We start from the raw sequence: 18442 nt of genomic DNA, 5'->3' as shown, positions 1-18442 counted from the left end.
CCTGTAACACACTTGCAGGCAGCGTGGTTCTCCGGCCCCCTCCAGTGGCTAGAAAACAGGCTGAGGAGTCAGCTACAGCCTCCAAACCAAAGCCCTGAGGCCAGCAGGATTCAGACTTTTGCAAATCCAGAAGTCCCAAGTCTGGTCTGTGCTCCATAGAGCAGTATTTCTCCTTCCCATGTTGAGATAAATGATTAGACGGACAGGCAGGCTCTTGTGCTAGAATGTCTTTATTTAGCTACAGACAGACCCAAGTTTACCATGGATACCTCCAGTCTGCTCTCAGATTTAATCTTGCTGCTGTGCAAATTCATTCCACTCTGAACAAAACCAACAAACCACTGAACAGCACCTCTTAAAACAGGTGTCTCCTGCATGTCATCTCTACCATGTCCTGGGTGGGTTCTTAGGCTGATTTCTTCACTGAAACAGGAAGGGCTAAAGAGATGCTGCAACTCAAAGGCTGGTTTTGAGTGCAAAAAGTACTTTACTTGAATTTGAGGATGGGAGAAAACACTTCAGCCCAACAAATACTGTTCTTTTGCTTTTTGCAAAACTTCAAAGTGGCAGGAAATGACAGTAGGGTATAACCAGCTACCAGCATTTTGTGCCCTGGAAATCCCCTATAGCAACAAAGACAAGAAAGCACATGCGAAAAAGACTGCTTTGGATCTGTTTTGCTTATTCCAAATCTGTCTTGGTTCTCTAGACACTTTCCAAAGCTTGTCATCCACCATCCTATCCCATCCACATTTATAGCAAGGCCATACAACACATACTTTCTATATTATGCACACGTATAATAGGGATTCTTCCTTATATGTGATGTATACTCTGGAACGGTTTAGTTTTCCACTCATGACTTCACAGTACTCATGTGTTATTCACATTATCTGAGCATGGACAACATGGAAAAAAATACAGTTGCTACATAGGAGGAATTGGTGAAATCTGAGTTAAGGCAAGAATAAATGCTGTTTATATAGCGTGAAGCTATATACTATGCATATATTATTGCTCAGATATCATACTGGAAGACTATTCTTCCTCCAACTGAAAGGGATAGGGCAGCCAGAGGATACAGCTCTGGTACCTACAGGACAGGACAGCAAGGTCTATCAATGCCATGATCTTATTTCAAGATTCAATATTTATCTCTCTACAATGAAGATTGCAGATTTGTTAATCTGTGTATTAACAGGGTTAATCTGTATATTAACAGTATTAATCTATATATTTGTCTGTGTATTAAACCACTTCACTTAGGTAAAGCTGGGTCTATGTATCCTCAGCAACCAGTGTCCCAGAAACCTACTCCAAAATCATTCTTTGCACTCATGGCGTATCATTGTGCAAGTGAGTTGTCTCACTGGGCTGTACTGTCCTCAGTCCCTCAGTTAAAAGAGGAAGACCATCCAGGCTTAAGGTTCGAACCTTCACAGGGGGCACAGCCCCCAGTTAAGATGGAATTTTGATAGGTAGTCCAGGAAAAATGCCTCCTTCGCCTTAAAGCTTTTATCCTGATCCAAGTGCTTGTTGAACTTCAAGCATGTTCGCTATACGGTTGGCAGAAGCATCCTTTTGCCTGTGAGTTTGGTCTTGAAATATCCATGACCAGGGGAGTCCTGTGGACTCCACATAGGTTAAATAGGTGCAGTTGGATTTGAAGACCTATGCAGTCCTTCGAACTCAAGGTCGAAAGAACTACCCATATGCACAAAGTTCAGCACATGATTAGAGTATCATGATCATCATATCTCAAATTATATATAAAGAACGAATTTGGTAAACTAATTGGAGCCAAAGTCTTCACTGCCAGCATGGCTTGAGTTTACCAGTGGGACTTACACAGAATTATATCTGTACCAGGTATTGAGTCTGTGCATGGGTAGGAGGGAGCTCTTCTTAGCTTCACTCATATGGGAGTCACAGTTCTGGGAAGGAACACAAACGTATGGCTACAGTTGCTGGACTGGGTAGGGAGTCATTGGCTGGCTATCCATAAGCTTGTTGCAAGACTGTGTCAGTCAAGGACACAATAGTCAACAAATCAAATACTGACCTCTGAAGGAAGCTATAAGGAAAACTGGTAAAAGGTCATCTGCAGAAGTTTAGCTTTAATTACGCACTCAAGTTACACTGGACACTGAGTTAATCATGTCTGTAACAACTAAATTCTGTGAGTTTCTTTCAGCCACTCTCCATCATTCACACCACCTACCCTGGCTTTCCACTGTACCTCATTCTAGGGGGAGTAGCACTGAGCCAGCTCTTCCTGGAGAAACATGTCCTCCATGTCTGTACTACCACTTCCTCCCAAAAGGCACTAATGCATGACTAGTCTGCAAAATTCTCTGATCAAGTGCAAAATCAGAGGAAAAAAATTGACCCAAATAAGCTGTTGGCATGGCATCTTCTCAAGACAACCTCGCTCATTTTCTGCCTCTATATACTGGAGCTAGAGAGCATGTTCGGTCCGTGCTCCTGCAAAACATTATGGTACTGCCAGCAAGGTGACGAGAGGCTTTACAACCTGTTTGCATCTTTTTGGCATGTTGATACTTCTATAAAGCAAGCACACAAGTCTCAGGCAACAAGCTCGTGGGCTGCCTTGGCCTCCAGCATGGTGAAAACCTAAGCCATCTGCAAGCCTGAAAAGGAAAACAGTGCAATACTGCTGCCCTGCCACCCTGAAAGCATGCCCATAGCTTTGTATCCTTGCCATTATATCTTGTCTGTGGAGGGTTTTGAAAGTATCTTTTGCTTTGGTATCTGGGCACTGACCATAACCACCACAGTTTAGCTTGTTCTCAACAGTGCAGTTCTCAGCAGTGCAAATCTTGTCACCTTAACTTAAAATCAGTGCGCAAAGGCCACATACGTGAGAGGCTAGCTGGACATTGGATGCCGTTCCAGCACCATGTTCCAGCCTGGCCATAGAATTGAAATAATAAGAAACAATCAGAGACTCCATTTTTCCTGCCCTTCCTCTTTCTCTGAAAGCATCTCTGAAAGGTTCTTCAGCAGTTAATACAACATACAGAAAAATCCATTATTGCTTTGCAAACTCCACCACAAACATATCCCTTAGTGGGCAGATCAGAGTCTGAGCTCTGATTTTTGCATTTCTTGGTGCCTCTGGAGAAAGGGTATTTCACAAGTTGGCATCAAGACCTATTCACCTTTCACTTTCTTGCTCTTTCTCCAGCTCTCTAAATGCATTTGAAAACAGGTACTTCCAAGTAAAAGGTATGCAGCTCACCCCAAGTCAGTCTCTTCAGCAGCCGGTCTAAAGGTTGAAGCAATTTGAAGAGTGTCTACAAGTAGGGCATCCATCCGGGGAAAGACACTCCTGGCACAAGCTCTATAAAGGACAACTTTCTACGGCTGCCTTCCTGGGCCCATATGTGGGAGGCCCAACACAGATAGGAGGGGAGTGGGGGCACTGGGTACTGGTCCTGGGGGCCTCAGTGCTCATTCCATGGGGTAGCCTTGAAATTCTGCTCTCATATAGGCAGGATAGCCAGGGCTGTCAGTTATGCTGGAGATATATCCAAAGGCATCTGAAACTTCCTGAAATGCAAGGTAGATTAAACAACCCCACTTCCTTGTTAGCACGGGAGGTCTAAGAAAGACCAGTGCAGACTCTATATGGAGTAGCAGGTAGGTGGGCATTTCTATTTCTACGTGCTGCCACTGTTAGCTACTTTACCGGGCCTTCAGTAACATCATGACCACTGCAATATTGGTGACTATGGATACGGGGTAACTTCTAAGCAAAGCAGGCAGTCTAGAGAGAGTTTTGGATGGTTTTTTCTTCATAATCACACAGATACATTTACAGACATTGGATCAACTGCCATCCAGCACAGCAAGACAACCGTTCAATTTAACAAGCCTTCTACTGTTATTCCTGGTCACTCCCAGATATTCAGACACATTTTACAGCAAACAGGAGATGAGTTTGGCTATTGTTTTCCCCAGAGATACCCCAGAAATCTTTCAGGTTCACTTCATGGTCTCATTTGAACATCACAGTCCTTATCCTATCACCCAATACTCACACAGTAGCAATGGCTGAAACACAGGGACCACCACATCACCACAATGGGCTATACAGGCTGTGTAACTATCAGTTTTCCCATGTGAAACTACCTTTTCTTCTTCTCTCCACATGTTTTCTCATTCGTGCTAAGGCAGTGGTTATGAGACTTGGTCCGGTCTTAGGCAGTCATGGGGAGAACTGGCCACCCCTTGCCTCATCCATCATGGTGCTGGAGGGAGAGCCAAGATGCCATGGCACATCTGGTGCTCTGTAGACAGGGACTCAGACAGGATAGGATTACATATTCTGCTACTCCCCTATCTGCATGATGGGTCCCCTACACAAAGAAAGCCGGGACAGCAGCTACCTTGGAGCACATAGAGACACAGAAACAATTCTCCAAGTAACACACAGCACTGGACAGGAAACTTGATGCATTTCACACCAGAAGAGGACAGAAGAAAATACACCCACTTTCACAGCAGCAATCACAGACTCCATGGGGAAGGGAAAGGCCAGGTATTGATGCCAGAAAGAGAACAGTACTGTTTTAAACCTCTTACCAAGGAGAGGAGAGACTCCCTAGCACACCAGAGGAAAATGAAAGCCCACGGCTGAAGTATGGGTGCATTTCCCACACAGAAGTGCCACTGAGGCCCAAGATATGTTTAACAAGGAGCAGTAACAGAGGTAGAGTCATAACAAACAGATATATGTTAATAGCTATAGGATATTTTGTGTTTGCTCATGTAACAGCCACACACAGGTATTGGCCTCATTGCCCAACCAATTGCAAACAACAGGTCACCAGTTAGATAACTGGTAGCTTAAGTATAGACACACAGAATCACTGCACCCTAAATTTGAAGGGGAAAACCACAGCTGCGGGGAATTATGTGCACTCCATGAGCAAATACAATATTTGACCGTGGGGTCAGGATTGGCACCTGGTTTTGTCAGCTCAGTCATTTACCAAATGAAACTGTCCTGGAAAGCAGTCGATTGCCCTTTAACTGTGTTCGTGAAGTAGAAATTGTTTAATGGGGTCTGGGATTGGAAGGATATGGATCAGATCCAGACGACATTTGCCAAGTATTCTTCGTACAGCTATGCGGCAGAGAGACAACAGGCTCCGGGTGCGGCCTGCAATAAAGAAAGCAGAGAGGAAATATTGAGGGACAGAGGGAGAAAGAGAGAGGCATAACAGCATGTAAATTGTGCTGAGCTCCGGACGGCACAAAGCCTCTGCTGACAGCATAGGAGCCGTTTACCCCCTCCAAAAGCCGAGGCAAAGTTCTGCACAGCAACAGGAAGGCAGTGCAGGAGAGCTGACCTTGCACAAATCCTCCCTGTGAGGAGGCCACACTTTTTGGTAAAAGCTTTGGAGCAATCACAAATGCCACACGGGCAGCTTGGAAGGTCAAGATGGAGACTGTATGGGGTTTACTATGGACCTGATCCCTGCCAGAGTGGGTCCAAGAGATCACTGCCAAATCCGCACCGGTGGAGGCTATGAGGGGCTTTATACTAATCAGATCATTTTAAAGTGATGTAGACTTTCCTTTTGTGCTAAGCCATCCTCTGGGAAGCAACAGCTGTGGGGAGAAGCTCCAACATTGGCAGCTAGCTCAAGCCTTATCCCAACTTTCCTTCAATGGCTTCTGTTGAATTCATGGAGCGCGCTGCCAGCACAAGAACAGTATGGTGGTATCCTTGTTGATTCAGGAATTGGACCTCCAAGGCATCACTCCATTATCCTGACTGCCATACCTGAGGAGAGCAGGCAGGGCTGTCCCATTTGCCTCCTAAACCCAGGCTTAATGGAAACCACCTGCCCTGGTTTATTCCCATCTCTGCTCTGCAAAAGTCCAGGAGGGTTTGAAAACCAGGCATGTGCAAAGCTGAATACACTTTGAGTTGGGGGCTAGGCATTGCATCCCATGTCTTGAATCCCTTTTAAATCTCTCTGGTCTGCAGTTTCAGAGGGAAACTCTACTTCTGACCCTGGTGCAAATCCCTGGCCTTCAGTGCCTGAGCCTGGTGATTTTATGAGGTGCTGCCCTTGCTGGAACAGGGGCACACACTGAACTGATGTTGCTTTTGCTGAAAAAGGAAAGAAATAGCAGGTAAATGCAGGCATGATTGAGCTTGAGGCTCTGGTTTACATCTTCTGTAACTCATTTACTTCCCAGAGGATGCTGAATTCAAAAAGTCAGCTTTTTCCCACCATTTTACACTGTCAACTGAGCTCCCATCTCCTACTTCCTGCCACTACTGTGACTTTGCCACCCAACCAGCCTGCCCAGATACCACTATACCACTTCAGTCCCAAGGAAGCCCTGGGACCCCCTGGCCATACGGGCACTCAAGAACAGTGAGGGCACACTGCTGTGGCTTCACTGAACTGGGTCTGGCTGGATGCACCACAACTGGTGAAAGAGCAAGAGAATGGAGACACTAGTGCCAGAGGTGTGGAGCTCCACTGTATCCTCTCTTTGCAACCACTTGCCCTAACTTGCCTGTCAGCTACCAGTGGTCCATGGGCCCACAACCCAGCTCTGATATGGCCCCACTTCCTAACCATGCCTTAGACTGCTGACGACACTGCTAAGCAGTGGAAAAGAGCTCGGAGAAAGACCACAGAAAGCTGAAAAAACAAAAATTACAGAGGTGAGACTGCTGAGTTGGGGATCACTGGTAGCTCAAAGATTCAAGACGAAAAGCACCATGGCAAGGTATGAAACCCAACAGGAGAAAAACAGGGAGTCTAGGTAGAGGCTTACCGGGGACTCTAACTGGGTCAAGTCACCACTGTTACCAACAGTGAAGGAGCTGATGGCAGACAGCAACACGGCAACACTGAGGATCTGTGCCAGGGAGCCACAGAGACCAAGCCCCATGGTCCCCTCCTGCCCAACACCTGCCTGGACAGCAAAGGCTCTTTGGATGCTTTGTCAGGGCAGGTGAGCTCAGTAACACCTAGCTGAAGAGCTTGTTAATCCTAGCTATCTTTTGTGTGTGTTCGAATTGCTTTACACTTTTAAGTTGTGTATATCCTGTTTGCAGAATCTTTTTACACCTGGCTAAAGGGGTCTGAACAAATGGACCTGAACAACAGAGGACGTAATGTCCACCCTCCCTAGCTACTGCTGCCTCCTTATTTGGGGGAAGCCATTTGTGCAAGATACCAATGGTGCCAACAGCAGAGAAGGCACCTGTGGTGATATTTAGGGAGAAATGGCCACCAAGCACGAAACACACTGATACAAGTAAATCCATGGCACCCAGCATGCTCTACTAGCAGCCCCTAACTACCAAATAAATCTTCCAAAGAGTTCTCTAAAATGCAGACCTAGATAAAACCAGAGCCACTGTAGTAAGTCAAAGCTACTTACCTCTTGCTTCTTTGAACACCTGCAGAGCCTCAGGGTTGACTTTGACCCTTCCTGTGGATTCACCTCCCAAGGCCTCCACCTTCACCAGGTTCAAATTGGCTCCAAAGTCAATCAAAAGGTGGACAAATGCTGCTTCACAACCATGCCGCAGGACAGCATCCATCACACACACTGGTGAGCCCCGGGAAAAGCCTTGGATATTGATGGGCCCACAGCAGTTAAAATCTGGGTTGGCTCCTGCCTGGAGCAGCAACCTGAAGCACTGGAGGTTATGGTAGGCAGCACTAATGTACAGTGGGCAGACCACCAGCGTGGTGAGGGGCCGCAAGGAGAGGCTGGGGAGCCGGGAAGCCAAGTGGTGATTCACATCCACATCTGCGCCATACCTGGATGGGAGAGAGGAAGGAGAGGCTGTTTGGAAGCAAGGGCAACACCACTATGCCTGCAGCCCAGGGGCACAAAATGGCAGGGATGAGAGAGAAGGATGCTGGCCACATGCTAACCCAGAGGGTAAGAACCCTGCGGCTTGTCTGCCTTTGGTACCTATGTGCCCCTCCACCCAAAAACCAGCCATATCTACCCTTAGTAGGGCCCTGCAAGGGTCCTGTCATTCACCAGCAAACTAAACAAAACAGAACTGAATTAAGGAAACATTGGTTCCAAAGAAGGGTAACCACAAGGGGATTTAATGCAGTTTCACATTCAAATTAACTCTGGGACATTTATCTCCTGAAAAACAGGGTTAAAGAGGCAGAGAGAGGCTGGAGCGGGGGTACCGTAAACAGCACAGTCTGGTTTTTAAGAAGCAAAGCATATTCTATGCCTGCAACAGCCCAGGATCAGAAGAGAGGAGGAGCAGCTGAGGGACACCCTTCCTCGCCCTCCCTGAAGGATGTGCTGAGCATGGCCTTGGCACGAGGGACAGTTCAGTCTGGGCCAATGGCACATAATGTTGGCCTCTAACTGGCTGGCTAGGGAGTGAGGGATGTTTCCAAGTGACTCAGTTGAAGAGATGTAGTGGAGGCAGTGAAATAACTTCCCCACCAGGATAAAAAAGGCTGAGAAGTTAGACAAGCAATTGATCTGACTGTCACAAACAGCCGGGAAATGGAACAGAAATCTGTGCTCACAAGTGAAGTATGTATGACAAAATCCTGTTCCTGAAGGGGCTTGGATGGTTGAAATCCCATCAGAGAGTCAAACACATGCCTTTTCCCTAGTATTCAGCTCAGCCAAATGGATGCACTTACCAATTCTGAGCATTCCAGGCAACTGGAAAAATGCTAAATAATTGTGTTGAACTTCCACTCTACCCATCCATTCTGCATAGCTCAGTTCACTGGTTATATATTATATTAGATACCGCATGAGAGATTACACTTCACTGGCCAACACTCCAATCACTGAAGCAGAGACCTCCACAAGATGTTACAGCAAACCTGTCAAGCCTTTCACAACCAGCTCTTGCCTCATGCTACTCTGTGGGGAGGCCACTATCTCACATCTTCACCTCATGGTGCCACAGTGTCTCAACTACTCCATAATCCCCTGCAGCCAGAGCAAAGTGGTCTCTGGCTTGTCATGGCACTAAATAGATGAGTGAGCAGGACAGACTCCTGCTCAATGGAAATCAGCATGGTCATACAACAGAAGTAGCATCTACAACATCTAGGCTGAGTGGGATATTTTGGGGAAGTACAGATGGCGCCAGGTAGAGAATGAGCAGAAAATAGTGCTTATTTGCTCTGGAGGTCTTTTTTATTTTGTTTTTACTATTGGAGAAAGAGAAGAATACAGCAAAATAAATGGGAACAAAAAGGTGAAGTGTCACTCTGGAAAAGCATGGAATTTGAAAAATGGCAATGCTGCAGAAAGAAGTGACAAAAGAAATAAGCATTTATTTTCTGTGTTTGGCCTGAGGCTGGGTAACACCCAAGCAATGGTGACACTGCAGCTGCATCTATTTCTATTTCACGTGCGGCCTGGAGCAGAGCAAGGAGGGAGACAGCGCAATCCCCTAATGAGCAGCTCTTTTTAATTGCAGAGTTCGAGATCAAGCAGAAGCCCTATCCTTTCCCTGCACAGTAATAAAATGTTCCTTCACCTGCCAGTCCCTCTCTCAAAACTGCAAACCATGCATTCGGAAGACCGTGTTTTTCTGTCTTCCTAGATATCATAATAGTCTTCTTTTCAGTTAATAAAACATATAAGGAAACCACCTGGGGACAAATTCTGCCTCAAGGCATGCATAGCTCTTTCTGAACCCAGTGGGGGTTGGTCCCGATCCAGCAAATACTTAACCACATGCTTTAACTCTGAGAACAGAAATAGTCTCATTTAAATTAAGCATGCACAGAACAAGGGTCAAGAAAACTTGTCTAAAAGCTGCAAACAGCATGCTGTATGTTTTTACCCCAACCCACAAGATCTCCCAAGCCATGAACATCTCGGTTAGGCTCCCAAGTGACCTGTGGGGTGGAGAACAGCAGGGTGGGGATGGAGTTAGGCAGTGACGACACTGTAGAGTGAGAGCTGGTCTCTGCACCAGCCTGTGTGGCCAACCTTCACTTCCCAGTCCAGGCAGCCAGCCCAGTGGCAACCACTGCACACTGAGGGACATTCCCACCTTCCAGTAGCTTCCAGAGTGCTTTGCTAAATCTGCTTGGCTTCGCCTATGTTGGAGCACAGAGGGCTAAATAAGAAAAGATGTCTGTTCTCCATAGAAATCACATGCGTTCCCTGCAGATTAAAAAAATAATAACAATCTTAAAATCAGACTATCAAAGCATTTTGGATGGAGTCATCTGTGTTGTTATATGGTTTTTGTAGGGCTGTTGTAGGGCTGTTGCCTCCTACGGCCGTAGCGCTCACTAGGCAGCCACATACCCTCACATTTCTATCCTTCCCTATTCTTTTTTTTTCTATTATTGCTGTGAAATTTTTCTGTGGAAATCTCCATTTTGCAGCAAAATACGAAATTCTCCTTTTTCCATAGAGTTAGTTACACATCTAAGGCACTGGTGTGATTTGTCAGCTCTCTTCTGCAGTGCTTTTAGCAAGGCAAAAGGACTCTCTCATCCTTAGTACACTGGGTCAGCCCTCAGTTACATTGCAAGTACAATACAGCAGTCCATCTCATTGCAGCATGATCACATAACAAGCTGTTAGGAAAGTAATCTATACCCTGGCAGTATAATTGTAAATATTTCCACCAGTCTGCCTATAAAATGGATCACCACTCCATGGCTATGCTTGTATTTACTATTAATGGATACAATTTCACTTATTGCTTGGTTAGCTGGTTCAGCAATTGTGGATCCTGATTGTGCTACCATATGATTAAAAAATGAACCGAGTGATGTTTAGACACCTGCAGCAAAGTACCAGGGAAATGTCTGTGTTGAGGAGGACAGCCTGGCCAGGCTGGGCTTTCTTTTCAGGACTCTGGGGCTATCTCAAGCTGAATATTCCAAAATATTTCTTTATATTTCAGTAAAAGGGGTTTTATTCATTGCATTTCCCCCTGCCAAATCTTTTAGATTGACATTTTCTAAACCTTTGAATGAGCTTTGTAACATACGGCTGCATTTTAAAGTACAAAACTCTGAATAGATCTATGAGATCTGTACTCCCAGATATTTGAAATTTTGGGCAATCTGACAATTTGGTATTAGTTTAGCAGCCTTGGGAGAGACATTGTCTAATAAAAAGATATTGGACAAACTCCAGTTAATTTTTAATCCTGAAAGTTTTCCAAAATCTTGCTTTTAATATTGCTGGCAAGGCTTCCCAAGGAGTAGACATATAAATCAATACATCAGCTCTCCGTGTGCTGAAATACCATTTGCTACATTTCGTCCTGCATTAGCGGATATATCAGGGGAGATTCTCAGGAATGCAGCTTGTGAGCCTGAGCCCTGTGCCAACAAGCACATAGTGATGGGGACATCCTAGTCTCAGCTTCCAGAAGAAGGAGTGGGGGGTGGGCAGTCTTCCCTTCTTCCTACTTGCCAGCTTTCTTAAAGCTGCATTTCTGTGAAAAATAATTTCTCCATAAGCAAAAAGAAAAAGAGAAAATCTCCAAGTATTGTGGAATTTTTGTATCCAAATCCTTTTTGTTGTTATTTTCTAGCATTTACAGTCACAGAGGGGATTCCTTGGAGAGCGTTTCTGTGGGAATCCAAATAAACTTTCCTTTCTTTTACTACTTCTTTCTACAACCTATATTTTCCCCTTATAATCCCTTATTATTTGGCATCAATGGCCCATACAGTTGCTCAGCACAGTCCCTTATACAAAGAACTTCAGTTTAGAAGAAAGGAAGTATCACAGCATGCCACAGAGGTGAAAATTCAAGTTCACACAGCCTACTGCTAGCCCCCGAGCTGCTGGTGCTGCATACAAAGTTCCCTGAAGGACAGGGGATCTTCCTATTCCCCCGACATTGCTGAACCCTGCCACAGCTAGAGCCTGGATAAGGGATCAGGTGCTCTGCAATATTTGCATGTCTGACAGCCTTCTGAACTAGGAAAATGGTTTTTGGACACTATTGCAGAACTAACCCAGGCTTTCATTGCTGGGCAACCCAGGTTGTTGGTCCACCCGGGTGGATAAGGCATCCATGCTGGTGGTCCTCCAGGGAATGGCCCTGTGCTCCCAAGGACAAACTACTCTCTGGCTCAGCATGTTGCAGAAAGAAGGGCTGGCTGGATGCCCAAAAGTTAGTGTTGCATCCAAGCAGGCACAGCAGAGACAGTACTGGCCCCTGCCACCCAGAAAAGGCTACCTTTCAGCTCCCCATAGTGATTTCTATCACTTTTTACCCCAGAGATGCCATCCTCTTCAGTGGAGCTGTGGGTCAGGTCTCTGGCAAGGGGGAAGATGAATTGGATGCCCCAGATGGTGTTCTAGTGATGGGCAAATGCCAGGCAGCCAAGAACAGGTGGTTCTGGCGCAGGCATCTCTCCGAAGGACAGAAAATGGTCGGGGAAGCAGAGCTCAGCAAAGATGTGTTTCTGAATGTTTTTTGACCAGCTGAGGGATCCACCTTTCTCATAAACTCAGCCAGGTGGGACTGAACAGAGGGGCACAGAGCCAGATGCAGGAGAGAGCCAGCAATGGGCTGTTGAGATGGAGCAGGGCCATGGAGGAAAGGGAGGGGATGCTTTGCAATGCTTGGCTCTGATGGCGGGGTCAGAAACAACTCCTTGCTTGGGCTTTTTCTTAGGGGATGATGCACTGGGGGGGGGGGGAGGTGTCACACATCAGTGGCCTTCTTGGCCAGCTTCATCAGGCCTGTGGAGACACTGGACGTGCCACAGAGAGAAGGGGGAGGTAAAAGGAGGAAGTGGGTGCTCTGAGTCCCACAGGCCCCATGGGAGAAAAAGCCTGAGGGAGGCAGAGAGAGAGAGGCAGAGACCTATCCCTTCCAGCCAGGGCCATCTCCAGCCGGTGCCCTGACTCTCACCTGATCAGCTCCCGGAGGATGTCCGCCCGGCCCACGCGTGCTGCATGGTAGACCGGGGTGCTGCGGTGGTGCCGGCTGCCGTTGGGGTCAGCCCCAGCTTCCAGGAGGATCTTGGCGCACTCGAGGTGCCCATTGACCACAGCCACGTAGAGGGCAGTCTGCCCCTTCACATCCACCAGGTCAATCTCTGCCCCTTTCCGGAGGAGGAAGTCAACGCAGGGGCCGTGGCCCGCAGTGGCAGCGATGCGCAGCGGTGTGCAGGGCAGCCAGCCACAGCACCACACTGACTTCTCGTTGATCCGGCTGGCAGGTCAGGAGAGAAGCAACGGGTCAGAGAGGGCCTCCCACCACCTTATGCCACCCTGCCTCCCCCAGCGCTGGAGAAAGATGCTGGAGGACGCCAAACATCCCCCTTGAAGCTTTTCCTCCCCATTTTAAGCTATTTATAGCATCCCCAAAAAGCTCCAGCATGTAACCTGGCACTGTTGTGCTAGGTGCTACACACAGACAGAGACTGTAGCAGGAACTGAAGTAGTGCCCGCAATATGGGCTTTAGCACAACTCTGCTGTGTCAGGAGCTGCAACTATACACAGCAAGAGACAAACCCTGCCTCAAAAGTTAGTCAAAATGAGCCAAAAATTACTACCTTTTCCCTTTTCCACTATCTAGACGATATCCCAAATCAGAAGTGACCAAGCTGGGGACTAAAACAGTGGTTTACTCCAAGCTGCTCTGACAGGCACATAACAATGTCAAAGCAGCAGAGAAACAGAAAGAGGAAGAGTGGAGAGACACCTGGAAGTGCACGTGTACATCCGTATCACACCACTGGCAATGTGCAGGCTTGACCTGGCACCGTAGGGAGACATGAACGCAGATCCAGGGCACGTTAGTTCTGGGTAGGCACAGCCCTGCCAGGAAGGAGCTAGCTCTGGGAGGGCAGGCACGCTGCTCTGAACAGCATAAATAGGCCATTAATATCCTTGGTAGACACCAGTACTGGCAGAAAGAGCCTTGCTCAATTTATAGAGGAGATGGTTCTGGCTTGTAGCTTCTCAGACCTCCCTGAAATCACTGTTACTAATCCTCATGCTCATCCAAATCTCAGGTTAGCCCTAAAAATCTCATAAATGTCCAGCCATCAATCACATATTCTCTTCAGATCACTGCAAATATCATTTCAGCAGCAACACGCAGAGAGATAGGGATTTCTTTAAGGCCAAGGTAGGCAGGAAAATGTGCCCCTTAGCCAGTGCAGTGGTCAATTTGCTCTTCCAGCAAACTGCATGCAGGCCCATGTAATCTGAACAGGGCAAAGCAATTTTTATATGCCGTGTTTAAGGCCATTTGCCAGAAAAGCAATGCCCCAAATTTTTTCTTCAACCAGGTTTTAGGAAGAAGACCAATATGAACTGCGCACCGAGTCCTCAGTTGTGCAATCTTATGATAAAAGTGTTCCCTTTTATCCTAGGAGGCTTGGGGATCTCCACCCTATATCTGCCCCCAAATTCAAAGAAGTCACTTCCCTGCTCACTCTGATGATGGGTGTATGGGTCCGGATCTTCTCCTACTGCCTAACTTTGCCTTTGCCTGCAGGGAAGGATGCCTCTTTCAGCTCACTGGGAGCCTCAGAGGGCCATCTGGCACTGCTGTGGTGGTGTTCTTACACAGCATGGGACAGAAACAGGGCAAAACCTCAGACTGAGGGATTGAAGAGGCTCAACAGAGCCACCTTGGTGACAGAAGGAGGGGCTGGCTCATTCTCATTCTTGCTGAAAGGACCTTTTTTTTAAGGCTGAGAGACATTTGCACTCTAAGCAGTTTTCTCCATGGTGCAGGAAAATTAATTAACTGTCCCCATGGTCACAGACTTAGCTATGGCCAGATTTTGTAACGGAGGGCGTTTCAGGTTTATATTTGACTGTAATCCCTTTTATATGTTTTTCCCATTATATGTGGACTCCTATTTTCACAGTATTATATTTCCAGCATGATCTGAGGAGAGTTGACGCGTGGACACTGCCCATTTATGAACCTCACAGGACTGGCTCAAGATTTGCCTCCTGGAGGACTAACAGGCATAATTTCAGCGGTGAGCGGAGCAATCTCCTACCAAATACATTTCCTGTAAAAATGGAGCAAGGCATTTCTGCCAACAGGACGGGCTTTGAGAAGGAGCAGGCTGCAGGGCGAAGGGGTTGGGACAGTTTCAGGCAGGCAGCCCAGGGGATGAAAGAGTCATTAGCCAAAATTTTCAGAACAGAGTTCAATCGGACCTCGCATCTGACTCCTCCCTTGGTCCTGTAAGGACCTGCAGAGCCAGAGCTAATGTGTTAATGAAGGAAGGAGGGGCTGGCACCGAGTGGGAGAAGTGCCCCTCACCTTTGGAAGCTCTCCTCTTGCAGCAGGCTCTTGAGTGTGGGTAAATCCCCCACGTAGGCTGCATCGTGCAGCCTGGTGTCCTCACAGTGCTCGATGGGGTGGTCACAAAACTGTTCCCTCAGCCACTCCTTGAGATTACGACCTGCGCTGGAGAGAGGGGGAGCTGGGTTGAGTCCTAGCAAGAGGCTGCTGGAGGAGGCAAGCGCTGAAGAGCTTTGGCACAGCTCCCAGGATCACCAGACAGAGCTAAAAATGGCATGGGGGAGAGTCTGTCTTCCTGTGAGAAGACACCAGCATAGCTACAGCTCATATTTCTCCACGTCTGATTCCAACAGACACTGACAGAAGGGAAAAGACATGGAGCAAGGAATGCCCCCTGTCCAGTATGCAGTTGCTGATAATGCGGCTGCTTGATGCTCACTGCTAAGCACAGGCCAAGACAATAGCAACAGGTATGTCCCCCCACCCCATGACTTGAACAGATCATGGACTGAAGCTTTGCAAAAGCAAAAACTGCCCCTGAACTCCGCAACAACTCTGTTTCCTGGGTGCACTTGGGATGCACAACATGCTGCCACAGGTCCAAATCTTTCCTTAGCAAACGTACCAGATGCTCTGGAGAAGTTTAAGGCATCTCAAGGGACCTTTCTGAAATTTCCAAGATGTATTCAGTGCTGGCTACATCCAGAAAAAAGCAAAGGAGACATGGTTGCAGTCTGAAGTTCCCAGCATTGGTATAACCATGCAAGTAAATCCTCTGCATAGGTTTCTATGGCTGTACCAGCACTTTGACCAAACTCTGTAAGTATGCCCTGTCCCCCCTCAGACAACAGAACTGGCCAGGTTTGGCCCAGCACGCGGGGAGCAGTGAGCTGGCATGTGCTCTATGCTGCCAGCCTAGCAGCCCATCTGATTGATCCCTGAGTGGAACTGCAGAGACAGGGTCCCTGCCCTGCCCAGCCATACTGAGCCCCCAGAGGCTCTCCTGCCCCCACAAATCCAGTCCACATTGCATTTTTTCAGCTGTATCATCTAGATTTACTTGAGAAAAAGCTGAAGCATGGGGACGGTGTTGCTAGTCCACGCAACAGCCCTGCACAAGGTTTTGAGTGGGCTGGCAAGGGCTGGGCCTTTGGTCCTTCCCCGCTCTGCAGTCTGGAGGAAGCTGCTTTCCTCTCTGTGTCTCCCTTCTGTGCCTGTTCAAACATCCCCATGCTAATCATAGCTGCCAAAGTGCTTTGGGATAACAAAGACCTGGAAGGAGACAGGTTTCTTCAAAGACGAGGACAACTGCCCCCGTGGGCAGCGTGTCAGCACAAACCAGGGCTGCTGTCCCCTCGCACCACGACAAGGAAATTAGGTGCCCAGATGCTCTCGGCAAAGCTATCCTGCCCCGTCCTGCCACTGATGAATCCTGTTCGCTGGAGGCAACAAGTGGCAGGTTGCAAATTGCGGTGGGGAGGCGAAGGGGGCACAACCCATGCTGCCCCACACGCAATGTTAAAACTTGATCTGAAACAAACCTCTTGGACTAAAAGTACACCGAGCAGGGGAACCAAGTGCACGCTGGGGCACTCAGCCCCGCTTGGCCAATCCTGTGTGGCTTTTTCCTGCCACCAACCTGGAGGAGCAGTTCTTCCTCTGACACATCCAGCAAGCGCCACGGCCCCCCGTACCCTGAGCCCAAGCAGGCAGCAGCTCCCTCATGCTTCGCCCACCCTGGGATTTATGGCAGGGGTGGTGGTGGGGCAGGCAGGTGCCTGGGTGGATGGAGAGCGACCAGGACCAGCACGGCGAGGCAGTGTGCAGCCCTGTGAGACACTGCTGAAACCCTGCGGGCGGTTTAGCGGGCTTTAAGGGGGTGTTGCGGTGCGGGCTCGCTGGTGTTTCGTGGCTGTTTTCTCTCCTCACGTTACCTGCGTGTCCATCTGAGGCACTGAGGTTGGTACCCAGACTTCCGATGCCGGGAGTGTCCTGGCCATCTCTGGGCTCGGGCGGGAGGGCACGGGCACCGCCGGCCTGGCAGTCAGCGCGGCTGCCCTCCGCCATCTGCGCTCGTCTTCGAGGGGACCCCCACACGCCTGCCCCTCACATCGCTCTGGCCTCCCGCCTGCCGACGCCTGCACCGCTAGCACACCCCGGACTCCCGGCCTGGCCTGCCATCTCCCCTCTCCCCGCCTGCCCACGCCATCCCAGGCTGCCAGCCACAGCCCTCCCTCCCCGAGCCCGGCCTGATTGGTGCCTGCCAGGGCCCAGGGCTTCCTGCTTCTATGTTAAGGTGGTTTTTTCCCAGCCTAATGAGATGGCTGCTGCTTCTGTTTTGACAGCCCGGAGAACAGCGGCATCGCCCAAGCAAGTCCTCCTTCAAACCCGCCCCCTCCTCCTCTGCAATATGGACAGTGGTTATTCCGCTTATTATATTAGCAGGGAGGAGGGTGGAGGGGAGAAACAAACGGCCTCCCTTCCCTCCCTCCTTTCTGTGGTTAAAAAAGACACTGCCCCGCCTGCAAAACAGCCTGTCAGCCTCAGGCACTGCCTCGCAGACCGAGGTTTAGACATGCCGGAGAAAGAGGGAGGAGAAGTTGTTAGCTCAGCCCTGAGCCGCTCCACTGGAACTCCCCGGCTCAAGGAGAGAGCAGGACTTTCATAGCCTCCCGCCCCAGTTTGGTACTACCTTCCTCCTGGCCCACCTGAGACCCACCAAGTGTCTTGGGGCATCTTGTTCCCCTTCGCGAAGGATGGAGGCGGCTGTGCTCGCAGGGCAGGGGCAGACAGGGCACCCACACAGACCCGTCGTGCCTTGAGCTGGGTCCAGCCTACTGCACCCAAAGCGACATCTTGAAACACGGTGAAGCCTAGTGACACAAGACATTTGCCAGGGGCTTATTCACCCTGATCGCCAAACAGGAGCATCTCCCAGGGATTTGGTAGGTGCCCCGGGAAAGTCAATGTGACACAGCAAACCTGCACTCTTGTACACAGGACCTAGTAGCCTCATGCAACAGAGCCTGGTCTCTAAAGGGGACCCTGTGGAGCTCTGATCATGTAAAGCAATAAATGAGTAATAATTAGAGTAAGAAGAAGTCCTTGGGCTGAATTCTTGGTGCTCCAGAGGAAGAAGCAGCTGGAATAGTCCTCAGGAAGGCAATCCT

At 48.6% G+C, this 18442-nt stretch overlaps 1 protein-coding gene across 1 annotated transcript; it reads right to left on the bottom strand.

Moving 5' to 3' along the window:
* Positions 1 to 212: 212 nt before the first annotated feature.
* On the bottom strand, positions 213 to 17573 carry ASB1 (ankyrin repeat and SOCS box containing 1). The gene is made up of 5 exons (XM_026105994.2): positions 17207 to 17573; positions 15291 to 15432; positions 12908 to 13210; positions 7441 to 7826; positions 213 to 5188 (listed from the first exon to the last, which is right to left on the bottom strand). The coding sequence occupies exons 1-5, from the start codon at positions 17337 to 17339 to the stop codon at positions 5055 to 5057; spliced, it is 1098 nt and encodes a 365-aa protein (XP_025961779.2). The 5' UTR covers positions 17340 to 17573; the 3' UTR covers positions 213 to 5054.
* Between the last annotated feature and the right edge of the window lie 869 nt (positions 17574 to 18442).

Source organism: Dromaius novaehollandiae, chromosome 7 (assembly GCF_036370855.1).
Source record: "Dromaius novaehollandiae isolate bDroNov1 chromosome 7, bDroNov1.hap1, whole genome shotgun sequence".
NCBI lineage: Eukaryota > Metazoa > Chordata > Aves > Casuariiformes > Dromaiidae > Dromaius > Dromaius novaehollandiae.
This window is presented reverse-complemented; position numbering and strand designations above follow the sequence as displayed.